Source organism: Lepidochelys olivacea (genome assembly GCF_965140295.1).
Source record: "Lepidochelys olivacea isolate rLepOli2 genome assembly, chromosome: 1".
Classification (NCBI taxonomy): domain Eukaryota; kingdom Metazoa; phylum Chordata; order Testudines; family Cheloniidae; genus Lepidochelys; species Lepidochelys olivacea.
The window spans coordinates 251,746,788-251,765,430 of record NC_140411.1 but is presented as its reverse complement, the minus strand read 5'-3'; the positions used below and the strand labels follow the sequence as shown (position 1 = coordinate 251,765,430).

Sequence of the window (18,643 nt, the reverse complement as noted above, 5' to 3'; positions counted from 1 at the left end):
TATTTTAAACATGTAAATTATAACTACTTAAGAGAACGTAAAAAATACATTTGTTATTTACAACTGAATATGAAATTGCTGCCCCTTTAAAAATGCAGCTTCTAGACTTATGAGGAAAAGAACTGTAAATAAATTTTAAAAAGTTTAATCCCTGATGAACCCCTTCCTGGGATGGTAGCTCTCCCAGTGAGTGTCACTGCCAGCAATGAAATGGGTACCTGAAAATCCTGACTCTGTATATCAAGGAGTTAATTTAAATGCTTAAGGATTAGTACCTTCACTAGCATTCACAGGTCCCAGCTTCCATGTCATGTGGGCGTACAAATCCAGTATGATATTTACTTATAAAATATCACTAATGAGAAGTATTGGTTAATAAAACTAGCTCTAGCGGCAGGCGGTTGAACACCCTCCAACTTGTATTTCATGTACATCCATCTGAAAGCAAGTCTGAGTAGTGGAGTATAGGTACATATGAGCTCTGTGATTTGAAAACTCAGAGACAAACCCTTCCATTTTTCCATGCACAGACATACCAGTGAAGTCAATGAGAGTCACACGAGGATCAATGCCAGGATATGGCCTGTGATGTCAAACAAGCAACAGGCCAGATTCTGATCTTGGTTACAGAGGTGTGAATCTGAAGTAACTCCTGTAATTGATATAATGGAGATCAGAATCTGACCTAACAATTGCTGCTTGTACGGTCAATGAAAGTTTCTCATTCACCACAATGGGCACAAAATTAGGCCAGCACTGAACCTCTCTTTTCTGATAATCACACCCTTGGGGTGTGTGTGTGTGTATGTGTGTGTGTATTACATTTGAAAAGAAAAATATATATTGAGAGAAGAGTTGTGAGCTTTAAGATATTTCTAACTATTAAAAAGACAAATTAATGTGATACATGTCTAGCTGTTAGCATGCTGCAGCTCAGGGTCATTGTTATACATGTAATTATTATAAGTGATCCAGTCATCGGAACACTGGTATTCTTGATTGTACTGAAGATACTGACAATAAACTGTTTCTTTTCCCAGGAAGTAACATGGGGAGAGTCTTTGTAAAACAGCTGCACTGAACTGATATGTCAGCTTCCTTCGGATTTTAATGATTTCCCCTGTTCTTCCATAGTTCCTCAATGCTCTGGCCATTTTCTGGTATGTCATGACCTTGCGGTTTCCCTTTCTTTCCCCCCACAGCTCTGCAAGTTTCTCCTTATTTTTGGAAACAAACTGGAAGACACCATGGGGTTTATCCACCCACTGGATGCAGTTTGCCATATCTGGGTCACACAGAGACTCATGAAGATATTCAAACAGGCGAAGCTTTTTTCTCCCTATCAAAAAATAAAATGCAAATGGTCAGAGCATAACTCAGATCCATTTTGAAAGGTGGGCAGCTGCCCTTTCCCTGGAAGGAGACTTAAAGGTAAAGTCTAGGTCAAGGTAGTACCCAGTCACATATTAAAAGGCCAGTATAACTGGAGCAGTAGAAGACCAGCAACAGATTTAATGGGGCTATGGTTGTGAGATATAGACAGACTGTGGCAATAGGGATTTGATCATTACTAGATTGATAGTGGGGTATATGGTGACTATAAGAAACATTTGGCACTTTGGTAGCTGGCCTCAAAAGTGGCAAATCTAACAAGATATTTAGACAGTCTTCTAATGAATGCTTGGGGGAGCCCATAGTCAAGGTAATATTGGAACCAATGCCATGGAGCAATGCAGGAAAGAGGTTCTGAATGGAACCGGTCAGAATATTAGGCAAAAGGGGTTGTTGTTGTTGTTGAAATATGGTGTTTTGTCAAAGCCAAAACAATTTGGATTCAACAAATCGATTCTGACCAACTGGGAAAGTTTCTGAGGTCCAGGGTGGACTTGCTGGTCAATTCGAGAGAAAGATCTGATTCAAAACCCTGACCTTTTTGATCACAAAACGGGCATTTGACACAATTCCATTTCACAAAAATGTTTGAAAGCTTTTGTTTTCATTCCAAGGTGGAACTAAAACAAATTTTAATGCCTCAAAAGTTGTCATGAAACAGAATTGTCATCCTCCAGCCACCTCTAGTTCTGGAGACTTACGGTAGATTACTAGGAAACAGGCATAAATCCAGGGCTTTAAAGTTGCTTTTCTCTGAAGTGTTTCTAGTTCCATGCTCAGAGTCAGCTAGACAGGGGATGAGAAGCCAGTGTAAAGAAGTGGGACTTAGGGCAGGTCTACAATAAAAGCGCTACGTTGATTCAGCTGTAGCGCGTCTGGTGAAGATGCTCTCTGCTGACGGGGGAGTGCTCTCCTTCAGAGGCAGGAGCTATGTTGTTGGGAGAGTGTCTACAGCCAACATAGCACCAGCGTGGACAGCACTTAGGTTGCTGTCACTTGAGTCGCTCGGGGGTGGTGGTGTCTTTTTCACACCCCTGAGCGACATATCGACTAAAGTGGTAATGTAGATCTGGCCTTAATTTTATTGAACGCAGGGGAACAATCTGGGGAAGGGAGAGTCCTTGCAGAAGTTCCACTTTAACCAAAGTGGAAGCAGACTGCTGGCACCTAAAGCTAATATGATTTAGGGGGATTGTTTTAAACTAGGAGGGGGGAAGCTGACAATTGCCCAGAAGCACTTATTCCAGACCAAGACATCTGCTAGGGATGACAGTAACCCTGCATCTGGTAAAAAAGAATAGGACAGCTGAACTGGAGGAGGAACCACTTGAGCTCAGAGGTACTTTCCAGAAAAGTAACAGGATGTCAGACTAAGGAGTTAAATAAAAATAGGCATACAGCTATGTAGCCTATAGGACCCATATTATCTAAACAATATTATTAACCTCCCTAAAATCAGGCCACAGTGAGAAATAAATACTCTGCTACTATGATGAAAAGTTTAAAAGCAAAAATAAGTGAACTAGAATGCCTGGCAATGGAAGAGGGCCCGGGACATAATAGGCATTTCTGAAACTTGGTAGAATGACAAAAGTCAAGGGGCCCCGGCTAGAAATTATACAGGAAGTTGTAGCAGTAGCACTATAATTAACAGATTCCATATAATAAAGTTAAAAGTTCGGAGTGGAAAATCTGTATGGCTACAAATCCCAAGTCAGAAGAATACAAATATACTAGTAGGGTGTATAGTTCTGGACTCTTGAACAGCAGAAGGCCATTGAGTTCACAGGGTTGAAAGAGATCAAACAGGCAACTAAGTCTAATAAAAGAATAATAACTAAATGTATCTTCAACTAACAACATGTAAAATGGTCAAGTATTGCATTAGGATAAGTTTTAGAGAGGCAATATTTTCATATTTTTAATGTTTGCTTCTTGGAATAGTGAGCTCTAGTGCACGCAGGAGGGGAGAGGCTATTATTGACTTAGTCCCAAAGAGTTTATTCAAGAAGTAACTATAGTTGAACCCCTAGTCATAGTGACCAACGTATAATCAAGTTTAACATCAGTCAGCAAGGGAGTATAACAAAAGCTAGCACTCTGAGACTAAATATTAGAAAGGGAGATTTCAAACACAACAGAAAAGGGAAACTACTCAAGAAGACCCTCAAGTCAAAAAATGAGCATTTCATCTCAGCATGAAGGCTGCTTAAGTCTACCATAACAGAGTCACAGAAGGCATGCTTACCCCGAAACAAAAACAAGCAGAAAGGCAAGTAAAACAGAGTGGTTAAATTGCAAGATGCATGAGGTAATTCGAGCCAAACCAGATGTCCTTCAGAAAATGGAAATCCAACTCTAGTAAAGTCAATAGAATAGAATAGAAGCATAAACTATGGTAGGTAAAATTCACAATGGAATTTAGGAAAGCTAAAAGGGAATTTGAAGAGCAAAGAGACAAAGACACAAAATAAATTAAAATTTTATTTAGGTATATCAAAAGCTTACCAGGGAATTGATGAGTCTGCTGGACCACAGGGAATAAAAGAAGCAAAGAAAGCAGATAAGTGGACATTTGCAGAGAGCTAAATGATTTCTTTGCACTGGTCTTCACCACAGATGATTTACCTTTTTTCAGGTAAGGAGGGGATATTATCAGAGACTGAGACATCAAAAGATGTATCTATTCTTGGAAAATGACAATATTCTGGTGGAGTAACATTTTGATGTAGAGCATTCTATAAATCACTCAGATGGCTAGATTATTCCAGTCTTTTTGCTATCTGTCTGCAGACCTCAGATCAGAATTAAGCCCTCTGGGAGTTGTATTCCAGTAAATATTACATCAAAAGATTAATTACATTTCTCCTGATAATCGTATAGGAAAGAACTGAGGAAATAATAAAAGAAGCATGATTCACCACTTCTAAAAGAAGGATTTGGATATAACACAATGTTCACAGATAGCAGAGTTCTTTCTACACACCTTTCCCTCCTTTTTGCTGGCTAGCAGTAGTATGCATCACTTGGTTTTCTGGAATATTCGACAGACTGTGGTAAACAGTTCCTTCAGAATATAAATCTGTTGCACTATTCTTCAAGAAATTAAGACAACAAAGCGTTACTACCAGAAAACACCATGTGAGAAAAAGAAAACTTGAAAAGAACTGGCTCACTGGATAGCCTAAGGAATCCTACCATTCATCACATGACACACAGGAGATTTCCGCCCACCACTACTGTGTGTAGTACATAGTGTTAATAAAGAGAACTGTCAAACTAGGGGTTGATTACCATCCCATGGGGAAACAAGGTAAGTGAGGTAATATATTTTATTGGACCAACTTCTGTTGGTGAGAGAGACAAGCTTTCAAACCACACAGAGCTCTTTTTCAAGTCCAGGAAAGATATTCCTAGCATCATGTCTAAATAACATATTTTTATAGCAAAAGTAGTTAGCACATATTCTAAGGGACATTGAAGCTAGAGTGATCTGTTAACACCCTCTGCAGTCATAGGACAAAAAGGGTAGTTAGTGGGTTACAGATTGTTGTAATAAGCCATAAATCCAGTGTCTCTGTTCAGTCCATGATTTTTAGGCTATGTCTACACTACAGGTTATATCGGTGTAACTTACGTCACTCAGGGGGATGAATAAATCACTCCCACCCCCCACTGCACCTCATAAATTACACCAACATAGGAATTGGTGTGGGCAGCGCTAAGTCCCGCGGGCTGGAGTAGTTAAGCCAACAGGAGAGCTTAGAGTGGCTACATTAGAGAGATTTAATTACCTCTTACTGCACTGATGCAGCTGCGCTGCTGTAAACTCTCTTGTGTAGCCATGCCCTTAGTGTCTAGCAAAGTTATGAATTTAAGCTCCCAGGCTCATCGTTTGAAAGTGTTGGACAGGTTCCCTTTGAGGATGAGCTACACGTGACTCTCACCAGGGCTTCCCACTGTGGAGAGGACTTTGTGGGGAAGGCAATGCAGCCTAGGGCCTAGCAGCATGCTAAGAAGCAGACCATGGAGTAAGGGAGATGTTTTCTCTCAGTACTTGGAAGACCACTCATTAAAAAAATGGAGAATGGGTAGAGTTGTACCAAGAGCCCCCACCCTGCCCTCTGCCACCTTCCCCACTCTAAAATTAGGCTGGTGGTGAGGCAACCACATGCACAGTACTTGGCAATCTTGCTTTCCTTCTTACAAGTCAAGTCAAGAGTATAAGTCAGTCACAAGAATCATTTAAAAACATCCTAAAATGGGGAGAGACTGGACACTGGAGTTTGTTCTTCTCAGCCTGCTGTCCAAATACTATAAAGGTGACCTGTCTCCACCTTACTGGTAGTTTTGTCTGTTAGTTTGCAGAGCTCCAGTGATTCACATTAATCGATGAACCACTGTGCAAAAGACTAAGAATTACATCTCCATCAGTACCCTTTGATCTCCTCTAGCCAATGGTGTCAAATAGTTAATCTTGGTGCTAAAGTGAAACACACCGTGCAAAGATTTTCCCATGCAGCTTAATCTGAATTACTCCTGACCAGGCAGGCGCAGAGTTTCTAATCTGCCAGGGGGGTTTCCCCCAGCTCTGCCCAGGGCCCATCCTCACTCCACCCCTTCCCCCAATGCCCCATCCTCACCCTGCTTCTTCCCACCCCTACTCCGCCCCCTCCTCGCCTCTTCCCTGCCTCTTCACGCCCCTGCCTTGCCTCTTCCCGCCCAGTTCCATCCCCTCCCCCAAGCGTGCTGCGCCCTCACTCCTCCCCCGCCCTCCCAGAGCCTCCTGACACCGCGAAACATCTGATCCGTGGCAGGCAGTAGGTGCTGGAAGGGAGGGGGAGGTGCTGATTGGTGGGGCCCTCCGACAGACTGGAGGAGCTGGGGGGAGGGAGAGGCATTAATAGGAGGGATGCCGATGGGTGCTAAGCACCCACCATTTTTTTCCTGTGGGTGCTCCAGGGCTGGAGCACCCATGGAATCGGCGCCTCTGAGGCTGGATTTTTGGCAGAATGTGAAATATGAACAGCCAGCTTTCATTCTTATGGCTGCTTGCTACACTATGTGATTTACTTACTATTACATTTCTCCAATTGTATACTGGTTCCTCTGTAGGTGGTGCTGCAGAGTAGTTTGGACTTGCTCGGAGATGAGGATGGTGGTTGATTAGCGCCAGGCAATTTTTATAATCTACTTGAAAATTTGGAAAAAAGAATGAGTGATAAAAGGGAAGAAAAGGAAATAATTTTTTTTAAATCACCTAAATCTTCCTTCCGGGTCTACCATTTTACCTTGTCCTTCTTTGTCTGCCTTCTAGGTTATAAATTCTCCAGAGCAGGGACTCTCTTCATATGGGTGGCTTATCCAGCACCAAGCATATAGTACTCATATACTAACATTAATAATAATAATAATAATAATTAATAATAATAATGTCACTAGGTTGTCGGGTTATTTAGTTTGATGGAAAACAGAATTCATGAAAAGAGGCTCATTGATCAATATAAAATAGTTTGGATAATAAAGAAAAGGCCCATGCTCACCAAATATAATGATGAAAGCAGGGAACATCATAGAAAACTAAAACAAATATTAGAATTGTTAGAAAGGAAAAGAATACTTTGTACACTTTCTATGCAGATGTCCATCAGTACAAGCAAGTGGAATGAAATAATAAATAGAATTCTGTAAGCATGATTTTAGGCAGTTCCATCCTGTGATCTGAAAATCTTCATAATGAGGGACCTACAGAATGTTACGAATCTAAATGAAATACAGGGAAAATATTCCTGTGGTGTGAGCACCTGCAATGCCAAAAAGAATTTACACTGAAATAACTCAATTTCTCAGGATGTTTAAAGATAGCATAAGGCGGGGTGGCCAACCTGAGCCTGAGAAGGAGCCAGAATTTACCAATGTCATTGCCAGATAGCCACTGTAATATGTCAGCAGCCCCGCATTAGCTCCCCCTGCCCACCGGCCTCCTGCCCACCGGCAGCCCTGTCGATTAGCGCCTCCCCCTCCTTCCCCGCACCTCCCTATCAGCTGTTTCATGGTGTGCAGGAGGCTCTGGGATGGAGGGGGGAGGAGCGAGGGCTTGGCAGGCTCAGAGGAGGGGGCGGGAAGGGGTGGAGTGGAGTGGGGGCGGGCCTGTGGCAGAGCCAGGGGTTGAGCAGTGAGCACCCCCTGGCCAATTGGAAAGTTGGAGCCCGTAGCTAGAAACTATTGTCCAAACAAAGCAGTTTCAGATTTTTTGTGTGTAAAAAATTAAAAATGATTAAGTATAATGGAAAATAATTCTTTTTACCTGGTGAATACTGAATCTCACCATCAGAATGTTGCTGTAACACCTCCAAGGCATCTTCAAAGGCTTGACCCAATATGTCTTGGTCAGAATAATTCTGTAAGAACAATAGGTATTTTCTGCTTGAAATCAACAAAGAACAGCTTTGATCCTTCAAATTCCAGTTACTTGGAAAATCCCAAATAAATAGAACAACAGAATAGATTTTGCATAGAATAAACCATCCTGGAAGAATATACATTTTGCAGATACTGACAGCCTGATCCTGTAACCCTTATACATATGACTAGTTTCTGGTCCTTTGAGAAGTTTCTTTGAGATCAATAGGACTATTAATGTGAGTATAAAATTACTCATGAGTGCAAATGTTTCCAGTGTCTTTAATTTGCAGCAAAAGTTTACAAAATTGTTGGATTGTTTTATAGTCTTTAATAGGAAGATTTATATATGTAATATAATATGACTTATTAAAACTAAAGTTATGAAACAATAACATAGATGTGGCTTAACATGTGACACACAAGTTAGGAACTGCAGTCTACAATATTGTAAAGAAGCATATAGGAAACCACACTGTGGAATTTTACAAAACCACTTTTTGCCATTGTATGGCAGTTCGGTATTTTATTCAAAGTAGGGATAACAATAATTTTGCAAACTATGCAAACTCCTAAGTGTTTTCTATTTGTAAATTGGAAGCTGTTCTTAAATGAAAAATAAGAATAAAGGGACTGCTGACTTACCATTATTTCGATACCAAAGTTGCAATCCTGTTTAAAAGGAAACAATATTATTTTCAGGTATTTCAACATCACTAAAATTACTTCAGTAGAATTACTCCAGATTATTAACAGTGCAACTCAGAACAGAATGTGGTTAAATATTTATGTAATTTACATCATTATTGATAAAAACCTATCTATATTTAGAAAGTGCACTTTGATTGAAATTTTTAATATAATTAATATTAAATTAGTTACAACATTGATTTTAGAGATTTGTCTTGGATTTTGTATTAAAAATTCCACACAATTTCTCAATATTAAGATTTCATGGAAGCACCACGTTACTTTCATTAAAACTATTAGTTCTGACATTATTACCTCACATATCGAACCTCTATATATGAACATTTTAGAGAAATTTTAAAGTGAATATATATTGCTATTGGCATTAAATCTTGATTACCTTAACCGCTTAATTTCCCAAAGATTATTGCCCTGACTCAACTGCAGGTATTTAAGTCTTTCTGGTTTTCAGACGTCACTGAAAACAAGAATAGTTCCCCCCCCTCCATAATTTATCATATAAATATGTATGCATATACATAGCCCTCCAGAGTAATTGTCAGTCCCTCAAGCAAATTAGGTTGTTTTATAAACAGTGGTGATAGATTAATTTTTAATCAGCTGAACACAGAATATATGTGATGTGCAGTATTATGTACAGATGGTTCCTTAGCATTTCTTTTGGCACATATATGCAGTTTTATATAATTAGTTTTTGCTACCTCTCTGAAATATGCCCTGTAATTTTTTTCAGTTTTAAGTGTAATATTAAAATTATCTTAAAAATTTAATCAAGCTATATTTTACCTCATTAAAGGTTTGATCCTGCACCATTGAAAACAGTGGAAGTTTTGGCACTGACTTCAATGGAAGTAGAATTAAGCTCGATAAGAGAATCTGGATGAGGTATTTAAATATAAACAAGAAACAAATACTTTGTTCCTAACTGACCATAAAGATTTGACATGTTAAATACACTCCTGTAAACAAGTAGCAGTATATTTTAAAATATATATCAAGGTACTATCTAATTTTATAAATGTCTTTTAAACCCTTCCTGACTAAATTGTTTGTTACCATACATGTGGTTCTGAAAGTCTAAACAAAAAGAGTGAAATCCCAGCCCAACAACGTCAATGGTTGTTTTGCCATTGACTTCAGTGAGATCAGGATTTCTCCTCAATGTAACAGACACAGGACTGACCAAGTTGCTCTTTGGTATAAAGCTATTGATTTTGATTTCAGAGGTAACTGAAGACAGATTTTGGCCCAGGTATTTGTTGCATTCTGAGCTTTAGAATTTCATTTAAAGGCTTGATTCTGCATTGCTGAAATCCATCGGAGTTCATATTTAAAACCAGCATTCCTGGCATTTCAATTAACATACATTTCTTAAAATGGAGCTGTTTTATCCCACCAAAACTCCAGACTAGTAAGTGGTAAAGTTGATTACACAGCTACAGTAATTGATGGCTTACATAGCCTAACAAGGTAAAATATTGGTAACCACTGAAAGACTGTACCATTTGCAGAGCTGAAAACAGAGAAAGAGAGAAAAATAATCTGAACACTTACCTAGGATAGAAACTTCACGTACAACACAAAGAACCAGTTTATAAATAATGAAGGACTGAATTATTACAGCAATAGGCTGGCAGAAAGGTTCCATTAAATAGCTGAATTTGGGGAAGTGCTTCAACTAGGGGTTTTTGTTTTGTTTTTGAGCAAAGGTGCAGCACAGTGCCATCATAGTTTATAATTTTGTGTAGGTCAGTAGATAGAATGACTATGTGCTGCATAATGTTTTTTCCAAAATAGTAGCAATTTATTCTGGAATAAAGTGTTTAAACTATTGCTTAAAATATGCAAAATTATAAGCAAATAAAATTGATTCTGTGTGACTGTGGAACAGCCTGTAAAATTATCATGAAAATTTCAGAGTAACAGTCGTGTTAGTCTGTATTCGCAAAAAGAAAAGGAGTACTTGTGGCACCTTAGAGACTAACCAATTTATTAGAGCATAAGCTTTCGTGAGCTACAGCCCACTTCATCAGATGCATATCGTGGAAACTGCAGCAGGCTTTATATATGTATGTATATATAAAGTCTGCTGCAGTTTCCACGATATGCATCTGATGAAGTGGGCTGTAGCTCACAAAAGCTTATGCTCTAATAAATTGGTTAGTCTCTAAGGTGCCACAAGTACTCCTTTTCTTGTCATGAAAATGTTACAGCCCAAATACAAAATTTGCTTACCTTCCTTTTGCCATGATGATTGGGGTGGGGTGTTGGAGTGGAGAGAGAAGTGAATAGTGTCCCAGCCATACTGGAAGAAAGACAGGAGGCAATGGATGTGGTTTAATTAGCCCACAACCTTATTCACTTAAAATACCTGATAATAAATTATACAGCACTGGTCATAATTTCCTTAATTGGTTCCCCCAATTTGGGATGGCTGCTCTCAGACCTCCCCCTTCCCAACCTGGTCCCAGCCAGCCCGTTGCTGGGACCTTGCTGCCATCCCCTTGTATGAGGTTTGAGGGGTCTGGAAAAGGAGGGGGGGTTGGCTCCCTGTTGTACCAGATGTTAAGAGAACTGAACCCCCTTTCCCCAGCTTCCTTAAGGGAGGCTTTTCTCTAAATCCTCATCCAATCTATTTTGTCTGATAACCTTCCGTAACTTGTACCTGTACTCGACACCTGTCACAGCAATATGCCAACAATTAGCTTGGCTGTCTCCCCCACTGTCCACCAGATTCACCAATATTTATAGATTCCTTCCCTACTATCAGACAAAAATACATCTGCTCCCCAGTCAGATGGGTTTATCCCCATCCATCCTGAATAACTGGTGCCCAAAAAGATATGTGCAAATGAGTAATTACGAGTTCCTTTGGATCACACATGAATTTATACATCTCCCAATTTATGTGCCTCCTGGCCTTATCATGAAGGCTTTGTGGCTCCATGCCATACCCTCCTCTGCCACATTTCAGACCAAATAACTGTCATAATAACCCAGAAAAAAATCCTGGATCTGCCCTGAATCCCTCTTAACTTTGATTATCAAATCAACCTGCTGACATGCTCCTAAATCATTTGTGAGGTGAAATATAATCATGCCTGGGCCCAGATCCACAAAGGTATTTAGGCTCCTAACTTCCACGGATTTCAATGGAAGTTAGGAGCCTAAATACATTTGTGGATCTAGGCCCTGGTGTCTGCAGTCATGGTAACACATTTTACTCATCCATCAATCTTCCCTGAGAGGGTGACCTTCTAGGATTTTGCTAGTAGAATTTTGGAAGGCTGTTATAGAATCAATAAACCACAGTTAATACAGGCTTCTAATATATTCTTGATTTTTCTTATTTCAGAGTACATTCATATCTAACAATTGTGCCCAACTACCTTTCCCCAACAATGGGCCAGATCCTCAGCTGGTATACATCATCATAGTTACATTGCTTTCAATGCAGTTATGCCAATTTACACCAGCTGATGATCTGGCCCAATGTATAAATTAGGAAGAAGCTTCTAAGATATAGAAAGAGCTAAATCAAAATTCTTGCTCTGTACAGTCCAGAGCTCCTTATTTTGGGGAAAGTTCCTCTTCTCACCAGGATCTAGGTAACTAACTTTTCAAAAGCAGCCCCATCTATTTTGGCATGTTTTCCAAAATGACCTCAATTGCATGCCATGCAGTGCTGTAAAATAGTATTCACACAGATGAGCCAAGCACCATCTTTAACAAGTTCAATATAAAGCTCACATAAATAGAATGACTGTCAATTAGTAATACTACACATGACTCTGAACTGTGAGTATAACTGATTTGCGGACAAAAGTACCTGTGGCTGCCAAATACAAGGGCAATTTTGCAAAACTAGGCCCTAAACCTTCAGGATATCTGACATTTTTTCCTAGAAAAATACAGTACAGTAAAAGTTCAGTGTTGGTGTTTTAAACCTAGAGTTTCATTTTACAAATGATTCTGATCTGACATGTATTTTCAAAGGAAAATGAACTGCAAGAAATGTTTGTAAAATTGTGAATCATAACTCAGGGTGTGATGCGGGACTAAAGCTGATTAAGCAACTAGTTTCCTGTTCATCTGCTCAACTTTACGAAGTAGTTACACTTACAGTTTTGCTCTGTAATGTGAGACTAAAAAAGTTCTATAGTTTACCCCTTTCTTGCAACAGAGACATAGTGACAAATCTTTTCAATTGTATCAGATTTTTAAAATAAGAATGGGCTCCAAAATATGGAGAAGAAATTTGCCATGTTTGTACGTGTTTATATAGCATTAATCCAAAATACTACAAGCAGATTCTGACCTCAGTTATAGCAGAGTAAACTCAGAAAAAATGTTTAAGTTAATGAGATTAGACTGGTGTAACTGACGTCAGAATCTGGCCCCGTGGGTGCTGGAACAATTTGTATAGTGGGGGTGCTGAGAGCCATTGAATCAAACTGTAAACCCTGGATATGATGGAAACCACTTCAAATGGGGGGGGGGGTGCGGCAGAACCCCCAGCACCTCTAGTTCCAGCACTGATGCCCCAAGTTCTTGCTGTGTTCTTATCAGCTAGAAGTGCTTGTTGACAGATAGGTGATGCATTATTGCCCGAAATATCATGGCCTGCACTTGTGTCTAAGTCTGCATTCAGGTTGCCACCGGCTAGGTGGCAGGACATTGCACACAAGGACATGACCAAGCTGGGCTTAATAGAGGAACAAGCTATGGACAGGAATGAAAGGCGATGCTGTAGTGCTCTCTATATCTGTAAAGATGCTTTGGGATGAACAGATTATTGACAAAGAGCCAGCATTTCTGTGCTTCTATAACTGTCATTGTATTAGGTATAAATGCTCATGTGAATATGGTAATTGTTGTTATCCTATAATATATCTATATCTCCATTTTACATGTGCCTTCACATAGAACTTGCCTGGAGTGCACATCAGATAACTGAATGTGCTTTCAATCTTTGCAAGTCTAAGATAAGACCCTTTGAAAACAAAAACTTCTAAAATACAGGACTGGTGGGAAAATTGTAAATTCGAAGGATGACTTCTTTCTTTTGCATCACTGAGAAAATGATACTAGAACAGCCTTAGGTTTTCTAAAGTCTCTTGTTCTATGGAGGTAAATATTTAAGGCCATTATTTCAAATATAAGTGCTCAAGTTGCACTTGAAAAATATGCTTGTGTGAATACTGAGAGGTGACTAGGTGTGCAAAATATATAGTTGCACATGGAAAACAGGTACTTGCATGCACAAGATGGGAATTGCCTGCACAATGTCCTGAGTGGCAATTGAAGCGGCATATTTTGCGTGTGAAATTATCTGTTTGCACCCAGGCACGTACCCATTGTATAAACAACTTAGATGCCTATTTTTTGAAAATTAGGCCCTTAAAGCTCTCCTCAGGTTTGCTAATAACAATTAATAATAATGCTTAGCACTTGCCTAGTGCTTTTTATTACTATATCTCAATATGGTTTACAAAGGTGGGTAAATAACATTATTCCCATTTTACAGATGAGGTAAATGAGTTATATAGAGAGAAAATTAACTGCCCAAGGAAGAGCTGGGCACAGCATTCAATTATCCTGACTTCCAGTTCTAGATCCTGTCTACTGGATCACAGTGCCTCACTCTGTGCCAAATTCTCTCTCCCCTTGGTTTCTGATGGTAAAACTATCACACTGGTTATACACTGCAAAAAAATCCATGTCAGCAAGTCTCAGAGCCTGGATCAACTGACTCAGGCTTGGGGGGCTTGCGCTACATGGTTAAAAATAGCAGTGAAGATGTTTCCACTCTGGTTGGGCTCTGAGACCTACCCCCCTCGCAGGGTTTCAGAACCTGGGCTCCAGCCTGAGCAGGAACATCTACACTGTTATGTTTAACCCTGTAGCATGAGCCCTGCAAGCCTGAGTCAGTTGATCCTGGCTTTGAGACTCGATACCACAGAGTTTCTTTGTAGACGTACCCTTTGTCTCCTAATGTTGATGGAGTTCTCCTCAGAGTGAATTGAGGGGATATGTGCAGAACTAGCTGTCTTTGTGGAGAAACAAGTATTGTTCTTTTTAGAGTTGGGATCTTGTTGTCCCCACCTCTGGCTGAGGAGATCTGGCTACCATCAGCCTCCCCAACAAATCTCTGCTATGGCTGAACCTGGCAGTACATGTCAACCACCTCGTGTATTTTGTGTACAAAGGAACTGAATGTGTCAGTTACGGTTTTTGCATCAGATGGGAAGAGTGGATTCCACTAATGAGTCTGAAAATGAGAACATGCTATTCAAATCTTAGTGTCTCAAATGACTTATGAGCCTGATATATTGCTTCAAAATTTGAATGTCAATTAGAAATAGAGACACCATAAACCTCTAGTCTTCTATTTCCTCTTTATTTTAAAAACATACTTCCAACAATAGATTCATTGTTTAGGTTTCTGAAGCCACTGTAGCCTTTGCTTGGCTGTAAAACTTAATTCATACAGGTAGTGTATAAAAAGTGTTCTTCCCCGCAATCTTTCCAAATGCTGCCTCTAACATACGTTAAATATATTATTAATTTTTTTTTGTATGACGATAGCTCTTAGAAGCTCCAGTGGAAAGGGGGCCTGACTGTGGAAATTGTTCTGTCATGGGGTGGTGGTTTGCCCCCTGTGGAATGCCCACAAACCTAGTGGCTCTTCAGGGACCTTTGAGTGGCTGAGGCCACTCACACAGAGGCCCTGTGTCTCTATCCCTGCTCTGGCCCTCAGCAGGCTCCACTATGCCAGTTTCCTGGCCATGTAGCTCCACTGAAGCTTTGCTACCAGAAATCCCATTGGTTGTAGCTGCCCTCAGGGCTCCACAGTAAAGGCAATACAATGCCTGCCTCTAGGCGGGTGAGGGATGATATGCATTTAATCTTCCTGGCCTGTTCCCAGCTTTCCAGTCTCCACCTGCTTCCACTGTGTAGAATAGATCCTGTTGCACCCTTTTCCAGGTCCAGAAGGGGCTGAGGACTTTGGAACAAGGTGTCAAATCCCTTCTCTCTATGCAAGAGGAGGGATATACACATACCCTCCTCTATATGAAGAATAGGGAATGATCTGGGCATGATTACTTAATACCAAATCAGTTTGTTATTCGAACTTTAAATTAGCAAACCCAGGAGCTCTCTCCTGTTGTCATAGTGCGGCTACACAGGAGACCTTACAGGGACACAGCTGCACCAGAACAGCTGTTCCACTGTAAAGTCTCGAGTGTAGACGGAGCCTAAAAAATGTCCAGCCTCATTGTAATCAATAAAAAAAAATAGGACCAGATTCTGAGCTGGTGTAAATAGCTTCATTGAAGCCAGTGAAGCTCTGCTGTTTTACACCAGTTGAAGTTCTGGCCCATATAATTTATGATCTAACATTACTTACAATGGGGCAAGGGAAAAAATTGCTGTACTGGCATACATTTTTGCAGATTCTTTCTTGACTTCCTGGCTTGTGTTTCTTTGGCTATACTAGAAAATATTAAAATTTTGTGATCATGGTAAAAGGTATTTTTGGTTTTAATCCTTCTCAGAACTCTATCCCAATTACTTATAGGTCAAATATTTGTTTTAAAAGGTCAGACAAACCATTTTGTTTAAATAAGGGAAAGTGAAAAGTATTTTCCATTGTTAAAGAAGGTTCAAATTTCACATCGAAATCTCTTCTAATAAGGTACATAGAGGATTAGCTCCATCAGACTCCTCATTTAAACCTTGTATATGAAAGATGGAGGCCCCAGATTTATTTTCTAGACCAGACCTTCCAATATATAGCAATGTTATTTTGGATTATAGTTCTGGAGAGGGTCCTATAAATCTGCACATTAGTTTTCATTTTTATATTGCTCTTTAAAGACAGTTAGCAATCCTTCTCTGTTTGCTTTACAAATTCTTGTAATTTCTAAATCTAAGGTAAAATGTCATCGACTTTTTGATCCATTGTTTTGATCAAGTTATGCAGTTTATTTGTATCCTGCCAAGATGTACGTAACTTTAATTGACTCATGTGTTTGAAGTTATGCATATGCTTTAGTGCTTTCATGGTTTGTGGTTTTAGAGCCCAATCCTGCAAAGATTTAACCACTTGCTTAATTTTACACGTATGAATAGTCCTATTGAAATCAATAGAACTAATCACATGCATAAAGTTAAGCATGTGCCTAAATCCTTGCAAGATATAGCCCTTAATCTGTAATTACTTCTCCTACAGAACTCATTAAACTACATCTAGCAGGTGAGGAAGAGGATAAGATCTTAGAGGGGGAACCTACATTGACTTTCTCTCCAATTCCCCTCATTGAGGTCGAACAAACTGGTCTAGTTGCCCGTGCTAGTGGGCCTTCTTGGGAGGCTTCTCCCTTGGCCCCATATAACCCAAGGGAGTGTCTTCTACTGGGAAGTCCCCACAAACCGGAAAAACAGAAACCACAGCAACAGCACAAGGAACAGCTTTAATCAAGGCAAGTGTATAGAAAAAAAATTGAGTTACACATTTTCTTTTTCTTAAAAAATGCTGACTACATGGATTAATAAATAGATTTAATAAGTGCCAGTTCTTCAAATCAACATGGGATTAGTAAATCAATTAATTAATATCTCAATTAAAAATACACCTCCCTACACAAATTTTCTCAATTCCTAAAGGGATCATGATTGACCTCTACACGAGGTGAAATTTACCTTTGTGCAGAAGACTAGCATAAGGCCTAGGCACAATTTATGTTTGACTTGAACTCTCAGAAGAGGGTTGAAGTGGTGCAGAGAGTTGCGGCTGGCCCTCTGCACATGGGTGAATTTCACCCATATGAAGAACAAAAGGGAAATAGAACAAAGTGAATTCTGTACTTATGGGCTACTGCTAGTTAAAAATTTTCCATTGAAAAAAAATGTAATGGAAAATTGGGTTGTTCACTAACTTAAAATTTACATGAAAAGTGTACTTGAAAATTTGTCATCACAAAACCAGAAAATCAAAAATGTTTAGCCAACGCCCCAAAATATTTAGGTTTTGGCCAATTTTCTTTCCAATTTTTGGTGGCTAAAAATCAAAATAATTTTAGTTTTTAAGCTTTCAAAACAGAGCTGAAATGTTCCACAGGGAGAAATTTTCCAAATGGCTTAGTATAAGCCCGATGTTGATCAAGGCTTGGTTCCCTGTAGACTAGGGAAAGGTTACTACAGGTCAATTGGAGCACCTGCAGTCAATTAAGGCCCAGTCAGACAAGGGAAAAAGGAGAGATGACTAGAATTTGGAGAAGTATTGCTGTGAACTGAAATTTCCAGCTGGCTCTGTTAAAGAGATTTAAGTCTTAAGTAAGTAAAAAAGTACCACCATAAACGCTATGGCTCTAATCCTGCAATTTACAGTATTCAGGCAGACTGCTGTTCCCAGTGAAGTCCAGTTGAAATGAAGACTTCCTAGCTTTTCTGAATGAGTTTTCAACACAGGGACAGATTCTGATATCCTTGCTCAAGTTGCTTAATTCCTTAGTCCAGTGGTTTTCAAACTGCAGGTCGCGACCCAGTACTGTGTCTCAGAATGTAAGGCACTGGGTCGCAGCGGCTTTGGTCAGCACCGCTGACCAGGCCATTAAAAGCCCCATTGGTAGTGCTGCCTGGTTAAGGCAGACTAGTCCTTACCTGTTCGGACATCGTGCTGTGTCCCAGAAGCAGCCAGCAGGCAGGTCCGGCTCCTAGGCGGGGGGGCCATGGGGCTCTGCATGCTGCCCCCGCCCCGAGCACCAGCTCCGCACTCCCATTGGTCACGAACTGGCAGAGCCGCTTGTGCACCTCCGTGTAGGAGCCAGATCTGCTGCTGGCCACTTCCAGGGCGCAGCTTGGTCCGTGGTGCCAGGACAGGCAGGAAGCCTGCCTTAGCACCCCCGCTGCGCCACTGACCAGGAGCTGCCCAAGGTAAGCCTGTGCCTCAACCCCACGCCCCAGCCCTGATCCCCTCAAACCTGGAGCCCCTTCCTGCACCCCAAACCCCTCATCCCTGGCCCCAGCCCAGAGCCTGCACCCCCAGCCCAGAGCTCTGATCCCCTCCCGCACCCCAACCCTCTGCCGCAGCCCAGAGCCCCTTCCCACAAGCTGAATCCCTCATTCCTGGCCC

General features: G+C 40.4%; 1 protein-coding gene across 1 annotated transcript; it reads right to left on the bottom strand.

The window, feature by feature from the left end:
* Nucleotides 1-911: 911 nt before the first annotated feature.
* On the bottom strand, nucleotides 912-18,183 carry SPIC (Spi-C transcription factor; the record flags this gene model as incomplete). Its single annotated transcript, XM_084631133.1, has 6 exons — nucleotides 912-1,339; nucleotides 4,379-4,487; nucleotides 6,470-6,582; nucleotides 7,700-7,793; nucleotides 8,440-8,466; nucleotides 18,172-18,183. The coding sequence occupies 6 exons, from the start codon at nucleotides 18,181-18,183 to the stop codon at nucleotides 912-914; spliced, it is 783 nt and encodes a 260-aa protein (XP_084487259.1).
* Between the last annotated feature and the right edge of the window lie 460 nt (nucleotides 18,184-18,643).